The following is a 16,442-nucleotide window of genomic DNA, read 5'->3' on the forward strand; positions in this document are numbered from 1 at the left end:
ACAAAATTAGAGGTAAATCTGTAATATTACTTCAAATTGAACTGTGGATATTGTTATATTTTAATACTGGTACTGCCGAAAACTATTCAAAGATTAATCAATACACACGTAGGCATGGAGGTGATTGAACATTGCAGCTTGTTAGTTCAGTAAAATAAAATGGAACCTGCAATGTTCAATCACCTCCATGCCTACGTGTGTATTGATTAATCTTTGAAAGGTTTTCGGCAGTACCAGTATTAAAATGTAACAATTTCCACACTGCACTGGGTTGCAAAGTACGGCAAGCTAAACAAGACAAACAGTACATAACATATTCCTCTCCATTAATGGAAATGTCAGTTCAACAAAACATTTACTGATAAAAGCAAAGAACTGCGGATGCTGGAAATCCAAAACAAAAACAGAAACAGAAATACCTGGAAAAACTCAGCAGGTCTGGCAGCATCGGCGGAGAAGAGCACAGTTGACGTTTCAAGTCCTCATGACCCTTCAACAGAACTAAGTAAAAATAGGAAAGGGGTGAAATATAAGCTGGTTTAAGGGGGAGGGAGGGGGTTGGGGGGTGGGGTGGGGAAGGAGTTGTTGGGACAAGAAGCCAGTAATGGGTGGAGATAACCAAAATATGTCACAGACAAAAGGACAAAGAGGTGTTGACGGTGGTGATATCTGAAGGAATGTGCTAATTAAGAGTAGAAAGCAGGACAAACAAGGTACAGATAGCTCTATTGGGGGTGGGGTGGGGTGAAGGAATACTAAAAAGGCTAAAAGGTAGAGATAAACAATGGGTGGAAATACATTTAAAAATAATGGAAATAGGTGGGAAAAGAAAAATCTATATAAATTATTGGAAAAAACAAAAAGGAGGGGGAAGAAAGGGAAAGAGATGGAGGAGAGGGTTCATGATCTAAAATTGTTGAATTCAATATTCAGTCCGGAAGCCTGTAAAGTGCCTAGTCGGAAGATGAGGTCCTGTTCCTCCAGTTTGCGTTGAGCTTCACTGGAACAATGCAGCAAGCCAAGGACAGACATGTGGGCATGAGAGCAGGGTGGAGTGTTAAAATGGCAAGCGACAGGGAGGTCTGGGTAATGCTTGCGGACAGACCGAAGGTGTTCTGCAAAGCGGTCACCCAGTCTGCGTTTGGTCTCTCCAATGTAGAGGAAACCACATTGGGAATGCAGTAGACTAAGTTGAGGGAAGTGCAAGTGAAATGCTGCTTCACTTGAAAGGACTCTTGGACGGTGAGGAGAGAGGAAGTGAAGGGGCAGGTGTTGCATCTTCTGCAGTTGCATGGGAAGATGCCGTGGGAGGGGGTTGAGGAGTAGGGGGTGATGGAGAAGTGGACCAGGGTGTCACAGAGGGAACAATCCCTATGGAACGCCACCAGCGGGGGTGAAGGGAAGATGTGTTTGGTGGTGGCATCATGCTGGAGTTGGCGGAAATGGCGGAGGATGATCCTTTGAATGCGGAGGCTGGTGGGGTGATAAGTGAGGACAAGGGGGACCCTATCATATTTCTGGGAGGGAGGAGAAGGCATGAGGGCGGATGCGCGGGAGATGGGCCGGACACGGTTGAGGGCCCTGTCAACCACCGTGGGTGGAAAACCTCAGTTAAGGAAGAAGGAGGACATGTCAGAGGAACTGTTTTTGAAAGTGGCATCATTGGAACATTTACTGAACTGGGGAAAGAGGGTAGACTGCCTCTATTCCGGGCCGAACCCTGGGGATTATCCTGCTCCCCAAAAAACATCTGGGTTCGCCTTAACTATAACTCAGACGCTCAGGAAGTCTTCTCTCCCTGTGTGGGTTAAGACAAACCTTTGGTGCTTTTACAGAGGAATGTTCATTGGAGTCTGATGACAACTTAGGACTTGTAGCAGCATCTGAAGTTGTGTCTAATGCAGGCGAAGGTGAGACAACTTCAACTTCAGTCGATCTAGACTGAGGAGGTGAGTCTGCAGTCGGCATTCCTTGATTTGGAGAGAACTCACTCAAAGTGGTGAAATCAGGCTCTTCCGTAAGAGGTATATCCTTAGATGGTGCTTGACTTGGCAACAGTTGGTCAACATGTCTCCACCAGGTGAGATCATTCGCCGTTAGGACTGTGTAAGAAACAGGCCCTGTCTGAGCAACCGCAGTAGCAGGAACCCATTTAGCTCCGACAGCATCATTATGAGCTAGAACTTCTTGTCCAGGACAGAAAATTATTGGCTCCACTCTTCACTTTCTGTTGACGTTGCACAACTTGTCCTTTTGTTGGTTTCAGAAAATGAAAGCAAGTGAGCAGTTATTCCCATTAGTAGGAATGCTGGAAATGCTTTAGTTGTAGCATGTGGCGTGTTTCAGTATTTCAGCAGAAGTGTGTCCAGACGCTTTTGAATGGAGGAATGCTCTTGTGTCGATCTTAAATCGTGTTTCATGGTTTGAACAAATCTCTCTGCTAATCCATTAGTGGTTGGGTGGTATGGTGCTGAGGTGATGTGATGAATTCTGTTACTTCTCAAAAAATTCTCAAACTCCTGTGCGACAAACTTGAGGTCCATTGTCGGTCACAAGTTACTCGGGTGACCTGTAATGACTAAACATTTCTCTTAGCCTTTGAATTATACTCTCAGCAGTAATAGAGGATATCACTGAAACTTCTGGCCATTTGGAATGAGCATCCACAACCACCATGAACATTTTTCCTTCAAATGGACCAGCGAAATCCAGATTGCCATGGGTTTTCCGGCCAATCCCATGTATGGGGGTGGGGTGCCAATTGAGGCATGTTTCGCACACTCTGACGTGAAGAACAAGATCTTGCCTTGACTTCAATGTCTTGGTCCAGACCAGGCCACCAAAAGTAGCTTCTTGCAATTTCTTTTGTGAGAACTATTCCACAGTGTCCAAAGTCCAGTTGGTCCAAAACCGGTTTCCTCAATGTTGGTGAAATAATAACTCGCATGCCCCAAAGCAAGCAACCTGAAGTAACTGATAACTCCATCCTCCTGGAAACGTAAAGATGAAGGTCAGGTGAGACTTGAAAGTTCAGAGAAGAGTTGCCATGCATCACAAGGTCCATGCCTTTGGACAATGTTGGGTCCACTCGAGTGGCCTTCTTGATTTGGACTGAAGTGATGGGTGTGTTCTCCACATGTGCAAAGTAGAAGATTTCTCTCTGAGCAATGTCCACATGGCTGACTGGTAGGGGAAGCCTTTAAAGACCATCCGCATTGCCATGCAAGGTAGATTTTCAGGGCACAGAGTTAACTGAAGACCAAAACTGAAAAAGTGACGTCACAGGAAAGGTGTGACCTGATTGGTTGGTAGGAAATCTGCACCAAATTTGAAAAAAAAAATCACTGCAAAGCTAATTAATAAATTAATTATCTAAGTCGAGATGGCTGGGCAGGTGATGTGCTGTAGCTGTATGATGTGGGAGCTGGCAGATCCCATTGCGAGCCGCAGTGACCACATCTGCAGCAAGTGTTGGTTGCTGGAGGAACTCCGGCTCAGAATTGATGAGCTGGAGTCCGAGCTCCGGACGCTGCGGCACATCTGGGAGGGGGAGAGTTACCTGGACGTTTTGTTTCAGGAGGCGGTCACACCTCAAGTCCGGTCAGTGGTCAGGGTCAGCAAGGTGTGACTGCAAGTGAGGCAGGTAGAGGGATCCTGTGTTCAGGAACAGAGGAGCCTCAGCTCTTGACCTTGTCCAACAGGTACGAGGTACTTGCTCCCTGTGTGGATGAGGAAGAGGGCTGTAGGAAGGATGAGCCAGCTGACCACGGCACCGTGGCACAGGAGGCCATTCAAGAGGGGGGAGCAAAAAGACAAGTGGTAGTTGTAGGGGATTCTATAATTAGGGGAATTGATAGCTTCCTTTGTAAGCAGCATCGAGAGTCCCGCATGGTATGTTGCCTGCCTGGTGCCAGGGTGAGGGACACCTCTGACCGGCTTGAAAGGATATTGGAGAGGGAGGGGGAGCATCCAGTTGTTGTGGTCCACATTGGGACAAATAACATAGATAAGACTAGGAAAGAGGACCTGTTTGGGGATTATCAGGAACTAGAAACTAAATTAAAGAATAGGTCCTCAAGGGTTATAATCTCCGGATTTCTACCCGAGCCATGTGCAAATTGGCATAGGGACGCGAGAATAAGGGAAGTAAACACGTGGCTAAAGGAGTGGTGCGGGAAAGAGGGGTTCCATTTCGTGGGGCACTGGCATCAGTATTGGAATAGGAGGGATCTGTACCGTTGGGACGGTCTCCACCTGAACCGATCTGGGACCAATGTTCTAGTGAAAAGGGTAAATAGGGTGGTCAACAGGGCTTTAAACTAGAAAGTTGGGGGGGAGGGAAGGGTAAAACTCCAAGAAGCATGACTAATGGGAAACAAAGCAACAGGTTAGCGTGTGGGCGGGGTGGATTCAACTTCATGGAAAATTATGAAAAAACTGAAAAGAAAGGAGAGCCCAGGAGAGGCTATTAAACTCTCCAGAACACAAAATAGGACAGAGTGTTTGGAAAGGGCTAGGAATCTAACTTCAAGCACATCAGATAAAGGGACGACAATGAGAAAGGTGACGGGAAATACAGGATTGAAGGTGTTGTATCTGAATGCACACAGTATACGAAATAAGGTAAATGAGCTTGTGATGCAGATTGAAATTGGCAGGTATGATGTGGTGGGCATTACGGAGACATGGCTGCAAGGGGATCAGGACTGGGAGCTAAATATCCAAGGATATACATCCTATCGAAAAGATAGGCATGTTGGCAGAGGGGTTGGAGTTGCTTTGTTAGTAAGAAATGAAATTAAATCGATAGCAAGAAATGATGTAGGGTCAGGTGATGTAGAATCTGTGTGGGTAGAGTTGAGGAACCGTAAAGGTAAAAAAACCATAATGGGAGTTATGTACAGGCCTCCGAACAGTAGTCAGGATGTGGGGCACAAGATACACCAGGAGATAGAAAAGGTGTGTAAGAAAGGCAAGGTTACAGTGATCATGGGGGATTTCAATATGCAGGTAGACTGGGAAAATCAGGTTGGTAGTGGATCCCAAGAAAAGGAATTTGTGGAATGTCTACGAGATGGCTTTTTGAAGCAGCTTGTGGTGGAGCCCACTAGGGAACAGGCAATTCTAGATTTAGTGATGTGTAATGAGGCAGATTTGATAAGGGAGCTTAAGGTGAAGGAACCCTTAGGAGGAAGTGACCATAATATGATAGAATTTACCCTGGATTTTGAGAGTAAAAAGCTGGAATCAGATGTAACGGTATTACAGTTGAATAAAGGCAACTACAGAGGCATGAGGGAGGAGCTGGCCAGAATTGACTGGGAGATGAGCCTTGCAGGAAAGACAGTGGGACAGCAATGGCAGGAGTTTCTGGGAGTAATTTGGGAGACACAGCAAAAATTCATCCTTAGGAAGAAGAAGCATACTAAAGGGAGGATGAGGCAACCATGGCTGACAAGGGAAGTCAGGGACAGCATAAAAGCTAAAGAGAAAGCATACAATGCGGCGAAGAGCAGTGGGAAACCAGGGGATTGGGAAGCCTACAAAGACCAACAGAGGACAACTAAAAAAGAAATAAGGAGGGAGAAGATTAAATATGAGGGTAAACTAGCCAGTAATATAAAAGAAGATTGCAAGAGTTTTTTTTAGACATATAAAGGGTAAAAGAGAGGCAAAAGTGGACATTGGGCCGCTGGAAAATGACGCTGGAGAAGTAGTAGTGGAGAACAAAGAAATGGCGGAGGAACTGAATAGGTACTTTGCATCAGTCTTCACAGTGGAAGACATGAGTGACATCCCCAAAGTTCAAGAGAGTCGGGGGGCAGAGTATGGTGGCCATTACCAAGGAGAAAGTGCTAGGAAAACTGAAAGGTCTGAAGGTGGATAAATCACCTGGGCCAGATGGATTACACCCCAGAGTTCTGAAGGAGATAGCTGAAGAGATAGTGGAGGCGTTAGTGGCGATCTTTCAGGAATCACTGGAGTCAGGGAGGGTCCCAGAGGGCTGGAAAATTGCTAATGTAACCCCCCTGTTTAAGAAGGGAGTGAGGCAAAAGACGGGAAATTACAGGCCGATTAGCCTGACCTCAGTAAGATTTTAGAGTCCATTATTAAGGATGAGATTTCAGAATACTTGGAAGTGCATGGTAAAATCGGGCAAAGTCAGCATGGTTTCATCAAGGGGAGGTCATGCCTGACAAATCTGTTAGAATTCTTTGAGGAGGTAACGAGTAGGTTAGACAAAGGAGAGCCAATGGATGTTATCTACTTGGACTTCCAGAAGGCCTTTGACAAGGTGCCGCACAGGAGGCTGCTCAGTAAGATGAGAGCCCATGGTGTTAGAGGCAAGGTACTAGCATGGATAGAAGATTGGCTGTCTGGCAGGAGGCAGAGAGTGGGGATACGGGGGTCCTTCTCAGGATGGCGGCCGGTGACTAGTGGAGTTCCACAGGGATCAGTGTTGGGACCACAACTTTTCACTTTATACATTAATGATCTAGATGAAGGAACTGAGGGCATCCTGGCTAAGTTTGCAGATGATACAAAGATAGGTGGAGGGACAGGTAGTATTGAGGAGGCGGGGAGGCTGCAGAAGGATTTGGACAGGTTAGGAGAATGGGCAAAGAAGTGGCAGATGGAATACAATGTGGGGAAGTGTGAGGTCATGCACTTTGGTAGGAAGAATAGAGGCATAGACTATTTTCTAAATGGGGAGAGAGTTCAGAAATCTGGAGTGCAAAGGGACTTGGGAGTCTTAGTCCAGGATTCTCTTAAGGTTAACTTGCAGGTTGAGTCGGTAGTTAGGAAGGCAAATGCAATGTTGGCATTTATTTTGAGAGGACTTGAATATAAAAGCAGTGATGTGCTGCTGAGGCTTTATAAGGCTCTGGTCAGACCACATTTAGAATATTGTGAGCAATTTTGGGCCCCGTATCTCAGGAAGGATGTGCTGGCCCTGAAGAGGGTCCAGAGGAGGTTCACGAGAATGATCCCAGGAATGAAAGGCTTAACATATGAGGAACGTTTGAGGACTCTGGGTCTATACTCGATGGAGTTTAGAAGGATGAGGGGGGATCTGATTGAAACTTACAGAATACTGAAAGGCCTGGATAAAGTGGACGTGGGGAAGATGTTTCCATTAGTAGGAGAGACTAGGACCCGAGGGCACAGCCTCAGAGTCAAGGGAAGACCTTTTAGAACAGAGATGAGGAGAAACTTCTTTAGCCAGAGGGTGGTGAATCTATGGAATTCATCGCCACAGAAGGCTGTGGAGGCCAGGTCATTGAGTGTAAGACCGAGATAGATAGGTTCTTAATTGGTAAGGGGATCAAAGGTTACGGGGAGAAGGCGGGAGAATGGGGTTGAGAAACTTATCAGCCATGATTGAATGGCAGAGCAGACTCGATGGGCCGAATAGCCTAATTTCTGCTCCTATGTCTTATGGTTATATGTGTGAGCACTCAACATCAAGGCCCAACGCTGCATCCTGCTTGCAGCTAAAGAAGGGGTGCCTGTGTGTGGACCGAATATTGAGGTGAGTGGTCGATGATCGGTCGGCAGCGTAAATTTTCATCCAAACAGGTACTGGTGAAATTTCTGGATTCTGAAAATTATTCCCGTGTTTCATGTTTGATTTGAGCATATTGGCTCTCTGCTTTGCTTAAAGTCCACGAAGCGAATGCTATGGGCCTCCCTACACCTGAGGGTATTATGTGGGAAACAACAGGCCCAACTCCATAAGGCAATGCATCACATGCAAGTTGTAGAGGTAAGGAAGGGTCAAAGTGTGTCAGTACCTAATCTGTCGGCACTGCTTTAGTCTTAAATGCAGCATCACAGATTTTTGTCCATTTCCAGGCTTTGTTCTGACACAGAAGCTCATGCAGGGGTTCAGCAGGGCTGCCAGCTGTGAATAAATCTCCTGTAATAATTCAGCGGCCCTAAGAACGAGCGAAGCTGGCTGATATTCTGAGGAGCTAGAGCATCCACAATAGCCTTGACCTTGGAGGGTGCTTTTTGAAGACCAGCAGCATCAATGACGTATCCCAAATACTCCACAGGGGGCTGAAAAACTCATTTGTCTTTGCGAACTCGTAGGCCACACTCCTCTCACCTTTGTAGGGTGGCATCGAAGTTCTTGAGATGATGCTCATCAGTCTTGCCCGTAACCAAGGTAGCACTGAACTCCAGGCAAGCCAACAGGATCTGGTCCATGGCCCTCTGAAACAAGGCTGGATCTGATGTTATCCCAAAAGGCAAACGGCAATGTCTGTACTGTCTGATTGTAAGGGTAGAATTTTCTCTTCAGCGTGCAGGGGCGGGTCCTGCACACCGACACGTAAAATGACGCGCGGTCACGTTGGGTGTGCATTCCAATGTCATTGTGCATCATTCTGATCTTCATTCGCTGACTCATTCCTCAGGGCAATGCCTTGACCAATCGGGATCAAGCTGCCTGGTTTATATTTCAACAATGCTTGGCAGTTAACTATCATAATTCATATCATAACTGGTGCATTTTCCATGGCAAGGCTACTTGTCAACCAATCATCACTCTCTTCACATACAGAATAAATTGTTGTTTTCCCCTTTATAGTGATATTCTTGTGGTGTCCTGATGAGTGCAAGATAAAAAGCTTAGACATGCCTCTTTTTTCAGCAATACATTTTATTATGTTAAATATGCTAAATAAATGGAAGTAATTGTTGTTAAAGGTAATTTAGGGTTGATATCAGTTAGCTCTTCTTCATGCAGAATGCTTGAAATGGGCTTCTGCAGGCAAAGTCATGGAGGTGAAAACCCTGGATACATTTAGGAAGCAATTAAGTAGTGCAAAGGAGAGCTGCAAGGTGCTTCTGGATAGATATACTGATATGGGCCAAGTGATCTCAGTCCTCATCCTTAATTATCCTGTAAACTCATCTGTGTTGCTGAACAGTTTTAATGAGTTCCTCTTAATTTCACTCTGATTTCTGTAGGTTAAACTATAGCCTTTTCTGATAATCTCGTTTGCGTGTGGATCAGTGTTTTCTCAAGGCTGGTGTGGATCTGGTGAAACGCATTTTTTGCGGGACTAATTAAAGCTATCTAGATGTCAACTCCTCATGTTAATGGATTGGTCTCTCCATTCTTCTCATATTATTCCAAGCTCCACATTGTGAGCATGCGCAGTTTGCCACCAGATTGTGACGCGGAGCAATATTCAGACAGTACCATTATGGACACGAGTGGGAATTTGATTTTTTTTAAAAAGGTGCCAATCCATAAGCTTTAGAAGGATCAATGACGGTACTTGTAAATACAACGCATCCTTTAAAAAATTATAGTGTGAAGCTACTTTGTGATTTCTAATGGAATGATGCTGAGTTGAGATGTTGAATGTCTATCCCTCCCCCTTCTCTCTGTATGGGCTTTAGTATATTCCGGAATGGCGGCTGCTTCCCTGAAGCTGCTGCCGGTGGAAAGCGGCTCCCGGAGCCTCCGCGGGGCCACCGGCTGCTCCGTCAAGGTGAGTCTGGGCTCTACTCGCACCAAAACCTCAGCCGTTTCCGGGCCAGCGTTTCGTTTGTGGCTCTGATCCTCAGGCCTGGTGGTCTCCCCCATCTCCGTGTCACCAAGACTGAGATCAATCAGTCTCCTCTTTCATCTCCCTTCCTCCCCCAGACAACTGGGCCAAATGTCCTTTAATGCTCCCCCTGCCTTGCCCTGAGCTTTCATCCTTCCCTTGTTTCTCTCCTATCTTTCCTCATGCCCTCTCCAAGCACCTTGTCCATGAGGCCCACCTCCTGCCCCTTTGACCCTATTCCCACTAAACTGATGACCACCCAACATCCCTTCTTATTCTATGTTAATATTGTTAAGTTTTCTCTCTAGGTACTCCCCACCCCACCCTCAAATATACTGGCATCACACTTCTACTCAAAGAAAAACAACCCTTGACTCCTCTGCCCTTGCAAACTACTGCTCCATTTCCGACCTCCCTTTCCTCTCTCAAGGCCTTGAATGTGTTGTCATCTCTCAAATCTGTGCCCATCTGTCCTGGAATTTTCTAAAATTAATTAATGGAATGTGAGCATTGCTGGCAAGGCCAGCATTTGTTACCTGTCTCTAATTGCACTTGAGAAGGTGGTGGTGAGCTGCCTTCTTGCACTGCTTCAGTCCATGTGGTGTAGGTACGCCCACAGTACTGTTAGGGAGGGTGTTCCAGGATTTTGACCCAGCAGCAGTGAAGAAATGGTGATATATTCCCAAGTCAGGATGGTGTATAGTTTGAAGGAGAACATGCAGGTGGTGATGTTCCCCTGAGTTTGCAGCCCTTGTCCTCTGAGTCATAGAGGTTGCAGGTTTGGAAGGTGCTTTGAAGGAGGCTTAGCGAGTTGCTGCAATGCATCTTGTAGATGGTACACAGTGCTGCCACTGTGCATCGGTGGTGGAGGGAGTGAATGTTTAGGTGGTGGATGTGATGTCGATCAAGTGGGCTGCTTTGTCCTTGATGGTGTTGAACTTTTTGAATGTTGTTGGAGCTGTACTCATCCAGGCAAGTTGAGATTATTCCATCGCACTCCGGACTTGTTCCTTGTAGATGATGGATAGGGTTTGGGAGCCAGAAGGTGAGTTACTTGTCACAGAATTTCTAGTCAATGACCTCCTCTTGTAGTCACAGTATTTCTATGGCTAGTCTGCTTCATTTTCTGGTCAATGGTAAACCCCAGGCTGTTGATGGTGGGGGAATTCAGTGATATTAGCACAGTTGAACGTAAAGGGAGAAAGATTGTTGAAGGTAGACATTTAAGGGCATATATCTTTATTGAGAGTTATGAAATATTCCATTGAGGAAGAAAAGACTCTACTAGAAGGATATGCCATCCTTGACTCAATAAAGAAAATAAAGATGGTATCAAATTGAAAGAAAAGATGTTTAATTTTACAAAAATTAATGTTCGGCCAAAAGAATGGGGAAAGAAATTAAAAACCAGCAAAGAATGGCTAAAAGAAAGGGAGAAATTAGAATAGAGAGTAAACTAGCAAGAAGTATAAAAACAGACCGGGAAGAGCTCCCACAAGAGTATAAAAAGGAAGAGAGTAGTTAAAGTAATACATTAGGCCCTTAGAGGATGAGACTGGGGAATTAACGAGCAACAAGGAAATGTCAGAGCCTTTGGACAAGTTTTTTTTGTAATTTTCTGTCTTCTACCATGAAGACAAATACATTCCAGTGAAAAACAAAACTCTGAGACGATCCATCTGTAGCTTACTAAGGAGGTTAAGAATAATAGTTTGAAAGAAGAGGCTTATAGCTCTGCAAAGTACGGTAGTAAATCTGAGGATTGGGAGTGTTTTTAAAAAAACGCAAAGAGCCACCAAAGAGTTGATTAAAAAGGGGAAAAATAGAATATGAGAGTATACTAGTCAGGAATATAAAAAACAGATTATAAAAGCAACAATATAAAAAGGAAGAGAGTAGCTAAAGTAAACATTGGCCCATTATAAGCAAGAAACAGGAGAAATTATCATGGAAAATGGCAAAGACATTAAACAAATGTTTTGTCTGTCTTTAAGGTAGAAGACACAAGTTACCTACAATAAATAGAGGGTAACCTAGGGGCTAATAAGAATAAGGAAAATAAGGTAATTAATATCAACAAAGAAAATGTACTGGAGAAACTCAAGGGACTAAAATCCAACAAATCTCCAGGACCTGATGGCCTACATTCTAGGGTTCTAAAAGAGATAGCTAGCACATCTACTATTTCTGCAGCTATGATTTTCCAGAATTCCCTAGATTCTGGAACTGTCCCAGTAGATTGGAAGTTAGCGAATATAACACCGCTATTCAAGAAAGGAGGGAAGAGAGAAAACAGAGAACTACAGGGCAGTTTGCCTGAAATCAGTCATCACGCAAGTGCTGGAATCTATTACTGTATTAAGGATGTCTGAACAATGCATTTAGAAAAGCATAGAATGATTAGAACAAGTCAACATGGTTTTATGGAAGGGAAATTGCGTTTGACAAATTTATTCGAGTTCTTTGAGGATGTAACTAGTCAGGTAGCTAAAGGGGAACCAGTAGATGTATATTTGAATTTCCAAAAGGCATTTGATAAGGTGCCACACAAGGTTAATATACAAGATAAGGACTAATGGAGCTGTGGGTGATATATTAATGTGGATAGAGGATTGGTTAACAGACAGGACACAGAGTAGGGATAAACAGGGCATTTTCAAGTTGGCAGGCTGTGACCAGTGGAGTGCCACAAGGATCAGTGCTGGGCCTCAGTTATTTACAATCAATATTAATGACTTAGATGAAGAAACAGAGAGTAATGAATGTAAGTTTGCTGATGATGCAAAGCTAGGTGGAAATGCAAGCTGTGGAGAGGACACAGAAGCTGTAAAGTGTTAAGCAAGTGGACAACAAGGTGGCAGGTGGAGTATAATGTGGGTATGTGTGAGGTTATTCATTTTGATCATAAGGATAGAAAAGCAGAATATTTTAAAAGGCTTGAAACTTGTAAATGTTGATGTTTGGAGAGACGGGTGTACTTGTACTAGAAATGTAGGAAGTTAGCATGCAGTTACAGCAAGCAAGAAGGAAAGCAAATGCTATTTTGGCCTTTATTGCAAGGGATTGGAATATAAGAATAAAGAAGTCTTGTTACAAGACTTTTGGTGGGAGCACACCTTGAAAATGTTGGTCTCCATATTTGAGGAAGGATATTGGATGCAGTACAGCGAAGGTTCACTATATTGGTCTGTGGGATGAGAGGGTTGTCCTGTGATGAGAGGCTTAGTAAACTGGGCTTAGTTCTCTGGTGTTTAGAAGAATGAGAGAGGATTTCATTAAAACATTCATGATTATGAAGGGGATGGACAGAGCAGACACTGAGAGGCTGTTTTCCCTGGCTAGGGCACGTAGAACAAAGGGGCACACTTTCAGGATAAGGGGACAATCATTTAGGATTGAGATGTGGAGAATTTACTTCACTCAAAGTGTTGTGAATCTTTGGAATTCTCTTTCCCAGAGGGTTGTGGATGTGCCATCATTGAATATATTTAAGGCTGAGATAGACAGATTTTTGGGCCTTTGGGAATCAAGGGATAAAAGGAACGGGCAGAAAAATGATCTTGAAGCCCAGGATCAACCATAATCGTATTGAATGGCAGAGCAAGCTCGACAGGCGTATAGTCTGCTCCTACTTCTTAGGTTATGTAAAAGAATCCCAAGAATAGTAGAAAATCAAGGGGAAAGGAAAAGAAAAAGAATCAGTATATTATGGGAGAAAAAGTACTAGGAAAATTAATGGGACTGAAAGCTGACAAGTCCCATAGAGCTACATCTTAGAGTCTTAGAAGGAGTGCCTGAAGAGACCGTAAGTATGTGCATTGGCTGTAATCTTCCAAAATTCCTTAGAGCCTGGACAGGTCCCAGTGTATTGGAAAACCGGAGATGAAAGGAGGGAGACAGAAAGCAGGAAACTATAGGCCAGTTAGCCTAACATCTGTCAGTGGGAAAATTACTCCATTATTAAGTAAGTAGTAGCAGGGTATTTAGAAAAATCATAGTACAATCAAGCAGAGTTGACATGATTTTATGAAAGGGAAATTGTGTTTGACAAACTTGTTCGAGTTCTTTCAGGAAATAGTAATAAGCAGAGTAGATAAAGGGGAACCAGTAGATCTATATTTATATTTTCAAAAGGCATTCAATAAGGTGCCACATAAAAGGTTACTGCGTAAAAGAAGACCTCATGATGTTGAGGCTCATATATTAGTTTGTATCGAGTTTGGCTAACAGAAACCAAAGTGGAGATAAATGGGTCATTTTCAGATTGGCACACTATCCAATAGGGTGCCACAGGGATCAGTGCTGGGAACTCAACTAACAATCTATATTAATGACTTGAATGAAAGCACAGAATATATTGTAGCCAAATTTTCTGATGATACAAAGATAGGTGGCAAAGCAAGTTAGGAGGATACGAAGAGATATAAATATATTAAGTGAGTGGGCAAAAATTTGGCAGATGGAGTATAATGTGGGAAACTGTTATCCACTAAAACGCAGAATATTATTTAAATGGAGAGAGACTACAGAATGATGTGGCACAGAGGGATCTGGGTGCCTTCATGCATGAATCATAAAATGTTAGTATGCAGGTACAGCAAGTAATTAGGAAGGGAAATGGAATGTTAGCCTTTATTGCAAGGATGATGGCCCGAAGCATTTGCTCACCTTGCAATCTTGATGTTAAAATAGGGCGGATCAAAGCTATCCTGCTGGATAATGGCAACCCTGATCAGATCATTGCTTGCTGTAAATCGTGCAAATTCATGAATGGGCTAATGGCTGCCACTTTCGGTCCAGAGAAATGCTCAGTCTACCTCCAATCTCGAAAATTTGAGTAAAAGTTGGAGCTACCCGTTTCGCGCTGCTCCTATGCAGTAGAAGGAGAATGGTACTCTCCACTAACAGGATGCTGCCGTCAAGTCAAAAAGATGTTCTGTCTCTTACACAGATGAGTAATGTAGTATATGAATTCCAGTGCCGGTGTGATGCAAGGTATTTAGGCTGTATGCCCCAGTGACTGGTGGATCATGTCAAACAGCACGCCCTTCAGCTGTTCACAACAGGGCATTTAGGGATGGGCAATTAATGCTGGCCTAGCCAGTGATGCCCACATCCCATGAATGAATACTGTACCCAACCAGCCCATGCTTGCAAAACTCAAAACATAGTGTCTAACATTAGATATGATTCCACAATTGGAAAGCACTTGCTAAACAAACAGGATTGTGCTAAGAATTACCCTGAAAACCAATTTAAGATTATCAGTCGAGCTCACAGGGTGGCTCACTTATGCTTGCAAGAGGCTACATATTCACACACAGGACCCTGTCCTTTGTAAACAGCGCATGTCTATGCATTGTGCCTTTTTCAACTGAACAAAAGATTGGGGGATTCCCTGCTCCATTCCCCAAGGCAATGCCTTGACCAATCAGGGTTGACCTGCCTGGTTTGAATTTAGCAATAGTTGACTGTTCCCTGGTGCATTCTCCATGGCAACATCTCTACCAATCAGAGTCCACTTGCCAACCAATCAACACACTCTTTTCACGGAGTATAAATTGTTGTTTCCTTCCAAACTGTTATTTTTGGGACTCTCCTGATAAGTCCAAGACGAAAACCTTTGACAGGATGTCTCTATTTTTGTTCAGCAGTATTTAAGTTCTGTACTACTAAACAACTATAGTTACATTACTTCGAATATGAATGACTACCTCAGTGGCTTTGAGTTTATCCATTATCAGGAAGAGGCTGATTCAGTCCCAAGGTTTCCCCTTAAACCAGCTTATATTTCACCCCTTTTCTATTTTTCTTTAGTTCTGTTGAAGAGTCATGCGGACTCGAAACGTTAACTGTGCTCCTCTCCACAGATGCTGCCAAACCTGCTGAGCTTTTCCAGGTATTTTTGTTTTTGATGCTGATATCATGCCTAGTAAAGAGCCAGTGCTCTCAGGAGAATAGGACAATCAATTTGGCTTTATGACCACATTGACCATGACAACTAAGTGCTTTCATTCGCCAACGCCTACACATGCACATCCAGTATAGGTTATTGAATAATAATTGAACAGGAATCCAGGAAGAGAATTCCTTGTAGCTATGTGTGCCCGCCCCCCCCGCCCCCAGCCCACACCCAAGTACAAACCAATAATCTAGCATCTGGGTGTTTTATTTTTAGTTGGCTTAGCTGTGTGCTGTATTACATGATGCATTTACCTATTGAGTCTCTTAATTTTTAGGTTCTAGAATGTGGAGTTTGTGAAGACGTATTCTCTCTGCAGGGAGACAAAGTGCCTCGCTTGCTCCTTTGTGGTCACACTGTCTGCCATGATTGTCTCACCCGCCTTCCACTACAGGGGAGAGCGATACGTTGTCCATTTGACCGACAGGTGACTGAATTAGGTTGGTCCAGAAATTTATGTTTCTAATAATTATGGCTGAATGTTTTAATTTCTCAGCGCATGCTTTGGTTTGAGATTATGTTTTACTTTTTTAAAAATTCTCAAGTTTTTTGGCTTGCTTCAGTATTAAAAATTTAGTTTGAACCCTTACAAGACCTTATTACTTTGTCATAACACTAGCTGCCTGATGATCCTGAATATAGTGACATTAGGTACAGGCTGGTTGGGCTCTAAATAGAACATTGCAGAATAGTGACGAGGTGGGCAAAACAATACAAAAGTTGGCAGGATCAAAATTGTCCAGAAGAAATTAACTTTCTGTTGACCGATCATGAGGTGCACTTGTCCTGAGAAGTTGCACCCCCGCTTCGGCAGTAAGTCGCAGGGCTTTAGTGGTGGACAATGCCTAGCTATTGACTTCTAACCCCATGACGCTATTTTGAAAAGAGCAGAGGCGTTCTGCCCCAGTGCTGGC

General features: G+C 43.9%; 1 protein-coding gene across 5 annotated transcripts in view; it reads left to right on the top strand.

Moving 5' to 3' along the window:
- trim23 (tripartite motif containing 23) overlaps positions 1–16,442 on the top strand; it is a 270,598-nt gene that overhangs the window by 230,903 nt on the left and 23,253 nt on the right. For 3 of the 5 annotated variants that reach the window (XM_078548897.1, XM_078548906.1, XM_078548915.1), the window contains exons 1-2: positions 9,169–9,509; positions 15,806–15,968. The exons of 1 other annotated variant lie outside the window; for it this stretch is intronic. In XM_078548897.1, the coding sequence (XP_078405023.1) occupies positions 9,429–9,509; positions 15,806–15,968 (244 nt within the window). In that variant the 5' untranslated portion in view covers positions 9,169–9,428. Of the gene's footprint in view, positions 1–9,168; positions 9,510–15,805; positions 15,969–16,442 lie in introns of those variants that run through there. One more of the 5 variants, XM_078548924.1, reaches the window with a different exon arrangement.

This window comes from Cetorhinus maximus, chromosome 1, assembly GCF_964194155.1.
Source record: "Cetorhinus maximus chromosome 1, sCetMax3.hap1.1, whole genome shotgun sequence".
Taxonomy (NCBI): domain Eukaryota; kingdom Metazoa; phylum Chordata; class Chondrichthyes; order Lamniformes; family Cetorhinidae; genus Cetorhinus; species Cetorhinus maximus.